This window comes from Felis catus, chromosome D3 (assembly GCF_018350175.1).
Source record: "Felis catus isolate Fca126 chromosome D3, F.catus_Fca126_mat1.0, whole genome shotgun sequence".
NCBI classification, from domain to species: domain Eukaryota; kingdom Metazoa; phylum Chordata; class Mammalia; order Carnivora; family Felidae; genus Felis; species Felis catus.
Window position 1 is genome coordinate 18,040,431 of NC_058379.1, and position 16,466 is coordinate 18,056,896.

The 16,466-nt window shown below is 48.9% G+C and overlaps 1 protein-coding gene across 2 annotated transcripts in view; it reads right to left on the reverse strand.

The window, feature by feature from the left end:
• SVOP (SV2 related protein) overlaps window positions 1-16,466 on the reverse strand; it is an 80,294-nt gene that overhangs the window by 37,462 nt on the left and 26,366 nt on the right. For both annotated transcript variants that reach the window (XM_023241512.2, XM_023241511.2), the window contains exons 5-6: window positions 11,826-11,897; window positions 2,066-2,190 (exon numbers count right to left, since the gene is read on the reverse strand). In XM_023241512.2, coding sequence (XP_023097280.1) covers window positions 2,066-2,190; window positions 11,826-11,897 — 197 coding nt within the window. The remainder of the gene's footprint in view (window positions 1-2,065; window positions 2,191-11,825; window positions 11,898-16,466) is intronic.

The following is a 16,466-nucleotide window of genomic DNA, read 5'->3' on the forward strand; positions in this document are numbered from 1 at the left end:
TTGGCCTGGCATTCAAGACTTTTAGCAAACTTGCCCTGGTCTACCTGTCCAACTGCAGCTTTCAATTCTTACATATCTCACCCCAACTTGCTAACCGGAATGGGCCTTCCAAGGAATTAGCCTTCCTCAGACTCAGGTACGGCTTCCTCTTTTCCTTCAGATCTCTTCCTATGAAATACCCTGTATCTTCCCCAATCTGCCTCTGGGTCTTTCAAAAAAATAACTTTTTTTTTAATTTAAATTCAAGTTTGTTAACATACAGTGTAGCCTTGGTTTCACAAGTAGAACCCAATGATTCATCACTTACATACGGCACCCAGTGCTCACCCCAAAAAGTGCCCTCCTTAATGCCCATCACCCATTTAACGCATCCCTCTCCCCACTGTCCCTCCAGCAACTCTCAGTTTGTTCTCTGTATTTAAGAGTCTTTTATGGTTGCATCCTTAATCGAAAGGCAGTACAATGCAATGGTTAGAGCCCAGGCTCTGGAGTTAGAGGAACTGAGTCCAGACTCTGGCCCTGCCTCTTCCTGCCTGTGTCACCTGGGGTAAATCACTCTACCTCTCTTTGGTTCAGTAAAATCTGTAAAAATCTGTAAAATGGGATGAATAATACAATTCACCAGGGTGCCTGGGCAGCTCAGTCGGTTGAGCCACTCACGCTTGATGTCGGCTCAGGTCATGATCTCATGGTTTGTGGGACTGAGCCCCGCGTCAGGCTCTGCGCTGCCTAAGATTCTCTCCCGGGGCGCCTGGGTGGCTCAGTTGGTTGGGTCCGACTTTGGCTCAGGTCATGATCTCACAGTCCGTGAGTTCGAACCCTGCGTCAGGCTCTGTGCTGACAGCTCGGAGCCTGGAGCCTGCTTCCGATTCTGTGTCTCCCTTTCTCTCTCTTTGTCCCTCCCCCACTCGTGCTCTGTCTCTCTCTCTCTCAAAAATAGATAAAACATTAAAAAAATTTAAAAACACAAAGATTCTCTCTCTCCCTCTCTCTCTGCCCCTTCCCTACTAGTGTGTGTGCATGCACGCTTGAGCTCTCTCTCTCAAAATAAATAAAAAACCAAAAAATAATAGAATTTACCCAAGAGATTTGACGGAATTAAATGAGATAATATGGTAAACCGTTTAGAATAGCACCTGCCACTTAGTAAACAGTAAATTTTGGCCATTATCATCGTTTAGGTTGGGGTCAACGTAGGTTGTCTATAAAGGGTCAGATAGCAAATATTGTCTCTGCGGAGATAACTTTGTTGCTGTATGGGAAAATGGGCACAGGTGATATGCAAATGATGGGTGTGGCTGTGTCCCAATAAAACTTTATTTATAAAAGCAGTCAGCAGGTCAGATGTAGCCCACAGGCCATCGTCTGCCAATCTCCCAGGGGAGAGGGACTTTTCCCTACAACTGTGACTACTCTCAGTACCTTAACCACAGCACCAACCAAACGACACTCAATTCACACACGGTTGGGCCCAGCTCCCCACCTCGCGCTTCGGTTGGAAGCGCAGAAGGGGGCCTCACGCGTGATGGTTAAGAGCGCGGGCGGTGTAGGCAGACAGACTCGGGATCTGAGTTCCACCACGGGCCACATGACTTGGGGAAATGATTTCACCCCGAGTCTTGGTTTCAACTATAAAAACGGAGGCTGCAATCACTTGATAGCATACCTCTCCTGGGGCTGTTGTGATGCGTCCAAGAGAAATGCCCAAGCAATGCTAGATCTCTTGTTTTTACTATTATTTCACATTTACGACTTTCCCGCTGCCGTGTTCTTCGTTTTTTTTTTTTTAATCTTATTTTGAAGTTCTCGCTACACCCAGTACGCGGCTCAAACTTACATCCCCGAGATCAAGAGTCTCGCGGCCCAGCAACTGAGCCAGCCAGGCGCCCCTCGTGTGTTGCTTTTACATTGTCAATCATCACCATACTAATAATGGTAATTCTCTGGCTACGTCACGCCTCCTTGACACCAGAAGCCCTAGTGGGCCATCTCTGCGCCCCTCTGAGGCCATGAACGTAGTTGACTGGCTGCCTGGCTGGCTGGCCAGAGCTGAGTATTTACTTACGACTGGGGGACCCCTCCGATCCCGAAGCCCACCAGGCCCCGGAGCACCAGGATCCAGCTGTACACGGGGGCGAAAGCACTGAGGACGCCGTAGTACAGGGTCCAGAGCACGCTGATCTTCAGCCCCTGTGGGGAAGAAAGACACCAAGTCACAGGGCTGCTCCGTACCTCCAGGTCACGCGGCCCCGAGCATGTTAAAAGCCATCAATGACGTCATGCTAAAGGGTAACCCACACAACCGGGGAGATCCAAGGGGTTCTCTGTGCGATGGGGCCAACCCCTGGGGGCAGGGGCATGTGTGGGGAAACTGTGGGGCATTCTTGGTTGTCTCAATGATCGGCATTTGATGTACACGGCCCTGAGACGTTAGACGTCCCCACCCGTGCCTGAGACTCCGTGACTCTGGTCCTGTATCCTGCATCGTCCCAAGCTGAACTTTCGACCTGACCGTCACGCAGGTGAAAACTACCATTATCCGCACCTTGACCGTCACTGTATTTTATACATAAATAAGATGGGGGGCGGGAGGGACAGAGTTTGCACACACACTTAATTTTGCAGGAATGAGGCTTCTAGGTAAATCAAAGGAAGTCGGTACGTGGCTGTATCTGGAACTTTACACAATTGTTCATCATTTCAGAAAGCCGAGTTGTCCGTGGCAACGCTCCATATGGTATTTGAGTCACTGAGAGAACACTTCAGTATCCGTCTGCATTCACTGGGTTTCTATGTGTATCTATGAATAGACCCATCTAAACCTATTTCAAAATGTCAAATATAAAGAGAAAAGTAGCAACAAAATTCAATTACACACAAGCTTATTTATAACCAGGGACAAATGTTAACCACTTCCTTTTATTACCTAGACAGTCGTACGTGCACCTTTCCATTGTGACAATAAATCCGATTTAATTACTTGCTGCCTTGAAACAAATTCTCTCTCCTGTCGCAGCTGGGGAATTATCCCTGATTTCTTTTAATATTTTTATACACCATTTCTTTTTCAAGATTATGTGAGTGGCTATTTTATTTCTGAAATTATTTCTGGATAATTAAGGGGCATTACTAAAAGTTTTTATAACATTTTCTTTTTTTATTACAAGTTTCTTAAATGTTTATTTTTGAGAGGGGGGAAGGGGCAGAGAGAGAGAGGGGGACAGAGGTTCTGAAGCAGGATCTACACCGACAGCAGCAATCCCAGTGTGAGGCTAGAACTCATGAACAGCCTCAGAACCAACTGAGCCACCCAGGTGCCCCTATAACACTTTCTGAGTAAAGGGGACATTGTATTTGATGGGGTTGAGAACCACCTAGGCACACAATGCTGTAAGACAAACAGTGCATCTGCTGGGAATGTTACTCTTAGAGACTGAGAAAAAATTAAGAATGAATTCAACTTAAAATGGGATTTTAATTTTTTAAAAATATTTATTTTTGAGAGAAAGAGAGAGAGAGAGAGAGAGAGAGAGAGAGAGAGAGAGAGAGAGAGGAAGAGAGAAAGTGAGGGAGGGGCACAGAGAGGGGGAGAGAGAATCCCAAGCAGGTTCCACACTGTCAGTGCCGAGCCCCACGTGGGGCTCGAACTCAAGGACGTGAGATTGTGACCTGAGCCAAAGGCGCTTAACCGACTGAGCCACCCAGGTGCCCCTAAAATAGGATTTTTATATCACACCAACGCCGAAGGCGTTGTGGAGTCGAATGCGAATTTTACGTGGATTTTAGACCCGCAACATGGGGTCCAGGCAGGTCTCTTTCTGTAGCACTTCTCCCAGACCCAGGTTTGAGTTCACTCTCCTGTCCCCCTGGGGGAAAGCGTGAAGCACAGTGGTTTTAGCTTTAAAATTAAAATGGACAGGGGTGCCTGGCTGGCTCAGTCGGAAGGGCATGAGACTCTTGATCTTGGGGTTGTGAGTTCGAGCCCTGCGCTGGGTGTAGAGATTACTTAAATAAATAAACTTAAAAAACAATTAAAACGGATGAAAAGGAGAAATCTGGAGGTCTGCCAGATGATTTCCAGTCTCTCGGAAAATGATTTTCAGCGGTGGGTGAATATTTTAAATAACCTGCATTACCTTGCAAGAAAGCGATTTCTTTTTGTTTCCATCGTTATTCTTTTGATTATGTCCAAGAGAAAGTATCCACGTGGTGCTAGTCTGTCTTTAACACCTTTTTAAAACACCTGCCAATCTCTTTTTAACAGACTGGGGCGGGGGGGGCTACCAGAACTGACTAGAACTTAGTAACACTGGATTTTTTTTTCATTGTATTGTATTATTTATTTATTTATTCATTTATTTTTAATTTTTTTAATGTTTATTTATTTTTGAGACACAAAGAGAGACACAGCGCGAGCAGGGGAGGGGCAGAGAGAGAGAGGGAGACAGAATCCAAAGCAGGCTTCATGCTGTCAGCACAGAGCCCAACACGGGGCTCGAACTCACGACCTAGGAGATCATGGCCTGAGGCTTCACGGACTGAGCCACCCAGGCGCCCCTTCACTGTAATCATGTTTGCAGATATTTCCTATTTACGTCTACTTAAACTTCCTATTTAAGACTCTCCATAAAGTTTCCTTTTCCAAAAACATGCATTTGAGGTGTTTTTTTTTTTTTTAAACAAAGTTGCTACTAAAGAACGCTATCAAGTGCATACCAAAACAGGTGGGATAGGAATTAGGAAAGCCTAGGGAGCTCTGGATCTATTGCAACAATAATAAAGCCCCATTTCTGCTCCCCTAAAACCCATGACTATGAAATCGGTACCTGCCACACATATGCTTACTTTCTTTCTTTTGGCTTAAGCTAATTTAAGAGGGGTTTGCTTCCTTGGAACCCAAGGTGTCTTGAATCAGAAACAGGGTATCATGAGCAGCAGAGAAAATGAAAGGAAAGAAGGAAAAAACAGCGGGAGAAGAGGAGAGGGTAAGAGAAAAGGGCACCCAGGCTGGCACCTGCAAGCTAAGCCTTCCTCTAGGGACGACCCGGGAGCTGCGTTATCCCACTGGGGTCACCGTGGGACCCCATGCTAGGCAGCAAAGACCTGCATGCTGCCCTGTCCTGTGGGGTCACAGCACACTTGCAGCTGGCTCTGCACTGGCCCGCTGACGCCAGGGCTTTCCAGCTGGCCAGGAAATGAGGGCTCAGCAGCCCTTCGTGAAGACCGTCAGGTCTACTGCAAAGGCACGAGCACTGCTCGGGACTCTGCAGAAACGTCTCCGGGCCTTTGAGCTTTCCGTTAACCTCACTTGTCATTCTGCCTAACATCTGTCGTGCCTTTCGGATCGTTGGCTCCTTCGTCTCCCTCTTCTGTCTCCTTTTCTTCCTTCCATACTCACTTACTGAGCATCCCTTGTATGCCAAGCTCTACAGATAGAAGTATAGACATTACGCATCCGTTAGCTGGCTCATTCAGTTATTCATTCAACAATAAGCGTATATCAAGCGCCTGCTGTATGCCAGACACTAGAGATAATGCTATATACCATTCATTCATTCATTCATTCAATATACATGTAATGGGTACCTGCTGTGTGCCCAGAACTAAAGGTACTGTTATGCATCATTCATTCATTCATTTGTTCAATATGCATATATGGAGCACCTGTCAGTGCCTGGCAGTCAAGATGCTGTTATTCATTCATTCATCCCTTTGCCATGCATATATTGAGTGCTTGCTGTTTGCTAAACATGGGCCTTTGTCAGAGTCTCTGACTTCACAGAACCTGGATTTGCATTTTGCAATTCATTGTCACGTCGTTAACACCCGGTCCTCGCAGGCGGCCGGTGGAAAGAGGCTGCTGTTTCCACTCCCACTTTACAAACCAGCGCAGGGAGGGTCAAAGTAGTCTAGCGATTTGTCCAAGGTCAGCAGAGTCAAAACTGGAGTCAGGGTTTCCAACCCCGAATGCCAGGATGTACTTTCAATGAGCCCCTCCCTTCCTCCTGGGCCTTTGGCGGTTCCCATTGCCTCTGACCAAGAACATATGTGACGGTATCATGCAGCAAGGACAGGTGGGTCCGAGTGAACGCAAGAGACCTTGACCCGTCTTGCCGGCCTCTACTCACCTCTAGCCCAAAGTTGCCATCACGAAATGTGGACCCTGGGCTGCCAGATCGCCCAATTAGCAAAAAAAAAAAAAAAAAAAACAAAAAACAAAAACCACCAAAACCAAAAAGCAAACAAACAAACAAAAACAACTCCTTATTTTTATGCAAAATACATTTTTGAAACAGAGGCAACCGATTCCACATCCTGTCCCCTATCGTACGGGTTAAATGAAACACGTGGGTAGGCCATACTCGGTTCATGGCTCACGGGTTTACAACCTGCAGCCTGCAAAGGCTTCAAGCTGCTGCTCCAAGGCTTAGGGTCTTACTGCCACTCGGGTTCTGGGTCTGCAACTGCCAAAAGGAGCACGCTGATGTCATTGTCATGAGCACTGCTCAGCCTCGGAAGACCGTCTACTCGGCCCCCGGTGGTGTTCTCCAGTCATGTACAAGGACGGGGAGAACAGTCACGGGGCAAAGGGGCCTGGGGGTCCTCAAAATATGGGGATGAGAGGCCTGTTGCCTGCCTGTCACCCTCCTTCCCCCCTTTACCTATAAATGACATAGAGGGCATGGACCTACAGCCTTTGAATTTTTTTTTTTCATTTTAGTTGAGAGAGAGAGAGTGAGCGCCAGCGGGGGAGGGGGTAAAGGGAGAGAGAGAGAGAGAGAGAGAGAGAGACAGAGACAGAGAGAGACAGAGAGAGAGTCCTAAGTGGGCTCTACTCTGAGCGTGGAGCCTGCCCGACACGGGGCTCGATCCCACGTCCCCGGGATCATGACCTGAGCCGAAATCAAGAGTCGGATGCTCAAGCGACTGAGCCACCCAGGCTGGATCTGTAGACTTTGAACCAGAGAGTGACCTGATCATATTCTAAACTGTGTTTTCTCTGAGTCACAGCCGATAATAGTTACCAGGGATCACGGGCTAACCAGGCGTTAGTAGACACCGTTCTAAGTGCATTACATACATTTCTTACATAACCCTCCCCGCAATCCTCTGAACTCCTCCTCTTGTCAACCCTATTTTACGGAAGGGGAAAATGGGGAAACTGAGGCTCCGAGAAGTGAAAAAGCCTGCCCACGCCTCCCTCGCTCGACAGAGGGGGTGAAGCATGGGACCAGGAACCTGGGTGTGTATCTTCATCCCCGCGAGGCCACACGCCTGCAGCTGCCCTTCCTTTCTGCGGCTGCCACAGGCCCGCAGGGTGTAGAGACTTCCGTGGGAATCAAAGTGGCCCACTGAGTCCGAACCCCTTATGTGATTCCCCTGCAAAGTCATGGAGCAGACGCCCTCCCAGAAGCCTCCCAGCTGGGCGGAGGCAGATCAAGGAGCTAGGAGGAGATTCTTGGCACTTGCTAAAGCTCGCCAGCTGCCCGGCTCACCCTCGGTTTCTGGAGGAGTTCTACAGAGGCTTTATAATTAGAACCTGATCCGTCCTCCCTGCGGTTGGGCCAGAATTCCATGCAGGGAGGAGGGGGCCCTGCAGTCTGGGGGAGCCTTCTCTCCTCTCTGGTCGTGCCAGCTTTGCGTGGACCACTCTACCCAGGCTTCATCTCTTTGGAACGGATGAATGTCCAACTGGTCAACTGAATCCCGGGGGATAACTCAGTTATGTCTCCCAGCAGCCAAGGATGTGGACTCTGGAGCCAGACACACCGGCATTTTTAACACCGGCACTGCCATTTATCGGCACCCTGAACTTGGCAAATGATGGGAACACTGCCAGACGTTTACGAGTTGCTTCCTCTGTGCCAAGGGCTCTCGGTGCAAGGACCCATTTACTCCTAGAACACCCCTGGGGAAGAGAGGCTATTTTTATCCCATGAAGAGAGGAGGAAACTGAGGCACAGGGAGGCTGAGTCACTTGCTCAGGGTCACACAGCAGCCTGTCTGCGGAGGAGCCGGGATTGGAATCTTAGCAGTCAGATCTCAGAGCCCGTGCTCTCACAGGGATGTCACCTTAGCATTTCACGTGTCCCAGTGAGCACTGGAGGTAAACAGGAAATTAGGGCGGAGCAGTCCCCGGCTATGCAGTAAGTCGGTGAAGAATGAATTCTTCACGACACGTGCATTCTCTCTGGGCGCCTGGTTTCTCAGCCCTGGCACCCTTCCCATCCTGGACTTGGCAATTCGTCGTGGTGTGGACTGTCCTTCCTGTGCACTTTGGGGTATCGAGCAGGATCTCTGACCTCTACTCACTAGATGCCAGGAGCACCCCTCCCCTGACTTGTGATAGCCACAAACGTCTCCAGACCTTGCTGAGGGTCCCCTGGGAGGAAGGGGGAGACAAAACCTGCCCACCCCCTCCCCCGTTGAGAACTACTGTTCTAGAAGTTGCCAAAATGTGTTCAGGACTCACAAGATTCAGTAAATGGCATTACTGAAAACCCACCTATGAATCTTTTAAAATTAAAAAAAAAATTTTTTTTAATTTTCTTTTTTTTAATGTTTATTTTTGAGAGAGAGAGAGAGAGAGAGAGAGAGCATGAGAGCAAGCATGAGCAGGGGAGGGGCAGAGAGAGAGGGAGACACAGAATCCGAAGCAGGCTCCAGGCTCCGAGCTGTCAGCACAGAGCCCGATGTGGGGCTCGAACTCACGAACTGTGAGGTCGTGACCTGAGCCGAAGTCCAATGCTTAACCAACTGAGCCACCCAGGTGTCCCTACAAATCACTTTAAAATATAAGCCATAGTTTTCTCCTCTGAGACCAATCAGAAAAATGAAGACATCTACGTCCTATAGGGCTACCTCCTGGGAACACCGTAGGCACGACTGACATTAATGACAGAGTGAACACCCTCTTCCCGGGGATCACAAGCTAATGACCTTTGTGGACTTTCCATAAAGAAAGAACACTCATCAGTAAAGTCACTTGCTGGTCTGGAGAGGATGAGAGAGAAGCAGAAAGTGGCAACAAGGAGATTTGATTTTCATCCATCCTGTTCAGCCACTCGCGAAGTATTGACGAGGAGTGGTTGCTATAAGGCCCTGCCAAATGCCAGCCCACCCCAGTGAGCAAAGCAGGCACAGCCACCTCCCTCAAGGGGTATACTGCACTCACTGATCCATCCTCCTGTCCTGTGCCCCTGGCAGACATCACTAATCGATCACAGCACCGTCCCACTGAGCCTTCTGACTCCTCAAATCCATGCGTCTGGCATCCCCTACTGAGCGATTAGAACAGACACAAGGGACGACAAACCCATTTGCCCTTCAGTTTGGGGAATTCTGTAAATGGTAGCTATCACTGTCAGTTATTATTGAATCCAATCTCCTCTGACATAGATAAAGAAACCGAGGCCCCAAGAAGGGCGGGATAACTTGAGTCACCCTGGGGGCAGACCCAGGCCCCAGATTCAGGTATTTTCACTTCTTTCCCCTTGTACTCCTCATGGCTTCGTGATTCAGCAATTGAGTAATAGAATTTGGGGCAGAGGAAAGTTCCTTGTTATGGGTTCCTGCATTTTTTGTGCATATGCCTGTTGGCCTCAGGGGCAAGTCAATAAAAACTGTTCTTTAGCCAGAGACAGTGGGACAGGTCGTCCACCCCGTGCCCAGTCTGCGCAGGAAGAAGCCACGTGAAGACTTTAGAAGAGCTTTTTCCTTCGATTATTTGAAAAGTGCGAGGGCCAATGTTAGGTGCTGCCTCAGCCACACATTTACGACTCCTTTAACTGCTGCAATTCTGCCCAAGAAATGGCTCTGTTTTATTTTAAGGGGTGCTCCTTCCGTCCGTCCTCCCTCCCTTCCTTCCTCCTTCCCTCTATCTTTCCCTTCCTCCGCCCCCACCCCCACCCCAGCTCTGGTCTGTTCTATCTTCCAGCCAGAAAATCCTTAAAGCAATGACTTACACCCTCCAGAAAAAGGAAGCGGGTGGGAGGGTGTGTATGGGGCAGAGTTTAGGGAGCTACTTCCTGGAGACCAGAGTAATCCAGCTTCTGTCCTCTTTCGGAGGCTGGAGAGGTCATCCCCACTGACCTCCCCGGTCTCTAAAACCAACCAAGAGTCCCCGAGCTACAATGGCCACTGTTGGTTTCCCAGCCTGGCTGCCTCTGGTCCTGCCCCAGCCACTTCTTGGTGGTTTTATTAGTCAACGTCTCCCAGGTGCCTGCTGGCCCACATGTTTCCGGCCCAGCCACAGTGGGAGGGGCTGCAGCCGGACTGCACTGTTCAGCCACTCATTCATTCATTCATTCATTCATTCACTCATCGAGGCAACATTTATTGATTGAGCACCTACACGTTCAAGCCGCTGGCATCACAGTTAAGGGAAGAGTCTAGACTCAGAAAGAGTAAGACCTGGCCCTGTGACACACAAGCTAAGTGGCCTTGGGCAAACTGCCCATGCTCTGTGCCTCGGTTTCCCCTTCTGTAAAATCAGAACAATAATAGCACCAAGCACGTATCGTGGTTGGTATAGGGCCTGCCATACAAGCCACTGTTTTCTTTGCAGCTCATGGCATGCGGGTTACAGTGGGCCCTGCCTATTACCTACTCGGCATCCCTATCTCCCGTCTTCCTTCCTAACAGAATTCTAAGCTGGTTTAGAGAGCCTAAACTAGTCTAAGCCAATAGTTCTCAAAGTACGGGCCCCAGATAAGCCGTGGCAACAGCATCACCTGGGAATTTGTCAGAAATGCTATCACTGCGATGCCAGCTGACATGCGTCCTGTGTCGCTGATGTGCCTGGCGTTCTACAAAGCCATTCATACTCGGGATCTCAATTAACCCTCCAATGTAGACGCTGCTATTTTTTCTTTACATGTTTGAGGAGATCGATGCTCAGAGAGGTCAATCGCTTACCTGAGGTCACACAGCCAGGAGTGGCAGGGGACTAAACCCAGGGACTAAACCCAGGTCCACCTGATTCCAGAGCCCAAGCACGTAACCACTATACCACCCTGCCTTTGAGGAACCCGCAGGCTGAAGAGGACGATAAAGCAGTCAGGGGGTGCGATCACCCAGGATTGCGCAACAGCAGGGGCGGCTTTTCCCGAGCAAGGCACTTAACCAAGTAAAGCCTGCTTGGATCTACACAGACCTTTTCTCCCATCAGGCCTAAGTTCGCACGCACACACTGAAGGTATCAAAGAACCCAAGCGAAGCCCCGCAAAACACGAGCAGCATAAAATACAAAGGGGACCATGAAGTAACAAAACAGTTAAGAGCTCATGGCAATGCCAGACCTGTAAGTTCCCTTCTTGCTTCTTGCTTGCAAATCCATTTCATGTCGTGCCTTAGGCTGGGCCTCCCCAGCAGCAGACCCTGACACAAGAATTCTAGTTTATTTGGGTGGTGATCCCGGGAGGGGTGGGGCAGGCAGACAATTCAGGGTACCTTCATGAGCAGGTTCCCACGGTGGGCCCCAGAGCTCAATCCTGCTGGGATTGACGGATGAGTCACTTGAGGGCAAGAAAGTTGAGGTCTTCATCTACCAGCCCTTGCCTGCCCCCAGCCTGGTGTAAGGGGATGGGGGGTGCCAAGGGGACCGGAGAGGGCACCCAAAGCTCATCTTCTGCGTTCTGAAACGTGCACTCTCGGGCCCCACGAGGAATGTGGGATTTCGATGGCCTCAGAGCCATGTCTTCTCATTGCATTTCAACAGAGCTAATCGGGCCTCCCAAACGCTAAGCAGAGCGCTGGCTTGCCACCTGTCAGCGTCACCATGGAGATTAACCCGGAGGACATGCGCTTAGGAGAGGTCGCCTTACTGTTTTCCGGCCGTACTGGTCTGAGATGTTTCCCCAGAGGGTGGAACTGGACATCATGCCCACAAAGACTACCTGTGGATGGAAAGACAGCTTCTGTTAAACACTGACACGGAGCATCACAGAGAAAGGGAACAACGGATTGAGCCTGTGACATCACATCCCAGTAATACTAATGAGCCAACATCGGCTGAGAGCCTGTCAAGGTGCGAACAGTATTCTACGCGCTCATGTGACCCTTTAAGCCTGACAACAATCCTGTGGGGTGGATGATACCATGGGCCCCATTTTACAGAGGAGAAAACCGAGACTCAGAGAGGGCAGGTCCCTTGGCCAGGGTCACCCAGGTGTAGGCGGGACAGGCTGGAATCAGGCAGTATAGCTGTAGAGCTAGCTAGCATCGAACCAACCTCTCAGTGCATCAAAGAAATGTGTCACCCTGTTGCTGAGAAAATATCAAAGGTAGGGGCACCTGGGTGGCTCAGTCGGTTAAGCATCTGACTTCAGCTCACGTCATGATCTCCCGGTTTGGGAGTCTGAGCCCCATGTCAGGATCTCTGCTGTCAGCACAGAGCCTGCTTGGGATCCTGTGTCCTCCTCTCTCTCTGCCCCCCCCCCGCCCCCCCCTCCACTGGCTCGCTCTCTCTCGCTCTCTCAAAATAAATAAACTTTAAAAAATTAAAAAAAAAAGAAAATATCAAGGGTTTGGAGGATATGAACAACAGAAGACAGGAGGTTGGAATGAGATCTGTAGGCTATTCGCAAGAGGAACCTTCACCAAGCGCTCACTGGTGTACCCGGCAAAGTCATTGTTACATTGTTTATCGTTGAACAGAGCTGATGAGGTTTGAATGATCGTGCCCATTTTACAGACGGGGAGCCTGAGGCTCGGAGGGTTAAGAAACCTGCTCAGTATCCCAGGGAGGAGAGGGGAGAGCCAGGTCCTAAACCCTAAACTCTCATGCCTCGTCCTCACCAAGAGTGGGACAGCACACTAACCTCTTTATACTGACGTCTTACCTAATGTTCGCGGCAGCCTACGAGGTGGGTGCCGGTATCATCCCCATTTTGCAGACAAGGTAACTGAGGCCCAAAGAGGTGAGGGCACTGCCCAGTGCTGTCTGACCCAAAAGCCACTCCTTCAGGCATGTCCTCGGGCAGCGGGCTGCAAACAGGGGCTACACAGAGGCAGGCACTCCAAGGGAGGAGCAGACATGGCTACTTTTACTTAAAAAAATTTTTTTTAAGTTTTATTTCTTTATTTGGAGAGAGACAGAGACAATGCAAGCAGGGGAGGGGCAGAGAGACACAGAGAGAGAGAGACAGAGAGAGAGAATATCCCAAGCTGACTCTGAGCTGCCAGTGCAGAACCAAACGTGGGGACCCATGGACCGTGAGATGGTGACCTGAGCTGAAACCTAGAGTCAGATGCTCAACTGACTGAGCCACCCAGGTGCCCCGCCATGGCTACTTTATTTATTTTTTAATTTTCTACAATATTTATTTATTTTTGAGAGAGAGAGAGAGACAGAGAATGAGCAGGGGAGGGGCAGGGAGAGAGGGAGGCACAGGATCCGAAGCAGGCTCTGGGCTCCGAGCTGTCAGCACAGAGCCCGATGCGGGGCTCGAACTCACAAACCACAAGATCATGACGTGAGCTGCAGTAGGATGCTCAACTGACTGAGCCACCCAGGCGCCCCGCCCCCTGCCCTGGCTACTTTAAAGAAAATATCTTCCAGGTCCTCAGCTTCCATACACACTCTTTCCTGAGAACAGGCTAGGGCGCTCGCCTGTTCCCTGCCTCACCTCCCTTTCACAAGCACCCCCTTCCCACTTCTCGCTGCCCCAGCCTCTGCGGTACCCCTCGCAGCGCAGGGCTCTGAGGTTAAACCCCCCAGGACACCTCAAAAGGGACACCAATGACACAGTTACAAATGCTTTTGCAAGTCATTCAGTTTCCAATTCCTTTTTATTATTTTTAACCAAATTGAAAGAGAGCCTAATCAAGCTGTCAGCAAATTAGATCACTAAAAATAATCTTTGACGAGCGATTGCTGTGTGCTCGTCAGCATGTAGCTCGGAAGTTGTTGAAAAAACCAGGTGGCATTGGTTTATGGATTATTCCACAAGGCCTTCAGCCCCCCCCCCTCAATTTTTATATGCAAACAAAGCTCTTCATATTTACATCCATTCAGTAAAAATGGAAAACGGGAACGAAACTGTTGCCAAGCCCTGTCTCATTTTAGCAGAAAGTAATCACCCAAGAATACGTGACATAATTGGGGATACTGCGTACCCCTCATTAAGAGGTACATTCCTGGGGTGCCTGGGTGGCGCAGTCAGTTAAGCGTCCGACTTCAGCCAGGTCACGATCTCGCGGTCCGTGAGTTCGAGCCCCGCATCGGGCTCTGGGCTGATGGCTCCGAGCCTGGAGCCTGTTTCCGATTCTGTGTCTCCCTCTCTCTCTGCCCCTCCCCCGTTCATGCTCTGTCTCTCTCTGTCCCAAAAATAAATGAAAAAAAAAAATTAAAAAAAAAAAAGAGGTACATTCCTGAGAAAAAAACCACTTGTGTTTAATAATATTTATCAGCATTAATTCCTTCTTGTTTTGATCTGTTGCACGTTACTAAAAATTATCACAATAACTCAGTGCAGGAGAAAAATTTCAATACTTAGAACCTTATGAGCTCAGAAAAATTAAAAACAATAATTTAAAATTTATAGATTTTGTCCCAGAAAATTCCGACAGGTGATAAATGATACGCTTTCGAGCAAAGCAAAACACGGCTACGAGAAAACAGGGAGAAATGGAAGGGAAATGCCAGCTCGAGAAGCAAACAAGGCAATGCAGAATCTCCAAATACTTCTTTTTTTTAACATTTATTTATTCTTTTTTTTTAAATTTTTTTTTAACGTTTATTTATTTTTGAGACAGAGAGAGACAGAGCATGAACGGGGGAGGGTCAGAGAGAGGGAGACACAGAATCTGAAACAGGCTCCAGGCTCTGAGCTGTCAGCACAGAACCCGACGCGGGGCTCGAACTCATGGACCGTGAGATCGTGACCTGACCCGAAGTCGGCCGCTTAACCGACTGAGCCACCCAGGCGCCCCAAACATTTATTTATTCTTAAGAGAGAGAGAGAGACAGAGCACGAGAGGGAGAGGGGCAGAGAGAGAGGGAGACACAGAATCTGAAACAGGCTCCAGGCTCTGAGCTGTCAGCACAGAGCCCAACGCAGGGCTCGAACCCATGGACCAGAGATCATGACCTGAGCCGAAGTCGGACGCTCAACCGACTGAGCCACCCAGGCGCCCCTCCAAGTGCTTCTGAAGGCCTTATTCATGTTATTTTAAAACATGGTGTGGTGGGTATCAGATAACTAGTTCAATTCCATTGGACACATCTGAAAAAGTGATTTGAAATTTTATTTAGTTTTAGATTTGCAATACACCAGAAATCATAGCATCTGCAACCTACAATTCAAAAACATTTCATGTCAAAAAAAAAGTAAAAAAATCAAAAATCAAAAAGCAGGTGGAACCCGTGGGTGGCTCAGTACTTTAAGTGCTGACTCTTGATTTTGGCTGAGGTCATGATCTCATGGTTTGTGAGACTGAGCTCTGTTCACAGCTCAGTGCCTGCTTGGGATTCTCTCCCTGCCCCTCCCCCACTTGCGCTCACTCTCTAAATAAATAAAACGTTTTTTGAAAAGTAAAAAAAAAAAAAAGTAGGGGTGCCTGGGTGGCTCAGTCGGGTTGAGCGTCCAACTCTTGGTTTCAGCTCAGGTTCTGATCTCGTGGCCTCCTGAGTTTGAGCCCCAGGTCAGGCTCTGTGCCGACAGCTCAGAGCCTGCTTGGGATTCTGTCTCCCGCTCTCTCTGCCCCTCCCCAACGTGTGCTGTCTCTCAGGAGAAATAAATAACTTTGAAAAGAAGTAAAAAGGAAAAGAAAATAAAGACACTGAATGTCAATTTTAAAACCTATAAAAGTCCCGGGACCGGCCTAGTTTTTAGAAAAATCTCTTCTAAACGACCAAGAGCAAAAAATGTTTGACGACTGCTGTCTTGGGGTGAAATGCTGCCTTAATGATGTGCTATCCTTGTGCCCCAGAAGAATTAAGCATCCCCCCCACATTTCCCCCAGTTTTTCTCCCCCAAGGGAGCGCTCTTGGCCCAGCAGAGCCTCTTATGGGCTGTGGGAGCTTGGGCAGGTCACCACACCTCTCTGAGCCTTAGTTTCCATATCTGTGAACCGGGAGTGAGAAGAGCACCTCTCTCACAGGGTTGAGAAGGTTAAAAAGATAACACGAGAGCTCGAGAGCTCGGTAAGTGGTGATTGTTGCGGAACCAAATGACAAAAGACGAGAAAGTCTCCCAGTTGCAAACACACAGACCTGTGGGTATGCTTGAGGGGGGAATCAGTGAAAATCAGGAAGGTGAGAAAGAAGTCTCAATTATTCATCCCCTACCGTGTGCTAGGCACTGTACGCATTTTGCTGTTGGCAGGAAAACAGGCGTTATCACCTCCGTTTTGCAGGTGATGAAATAGAGCCGGAAAGTGCCTCACTCAAGGTCACACGTCTAGGTGACTAAACCGCAAAACACTGGAGTTTCATAAACTCCTCCCACAAGGCTGTACAACTT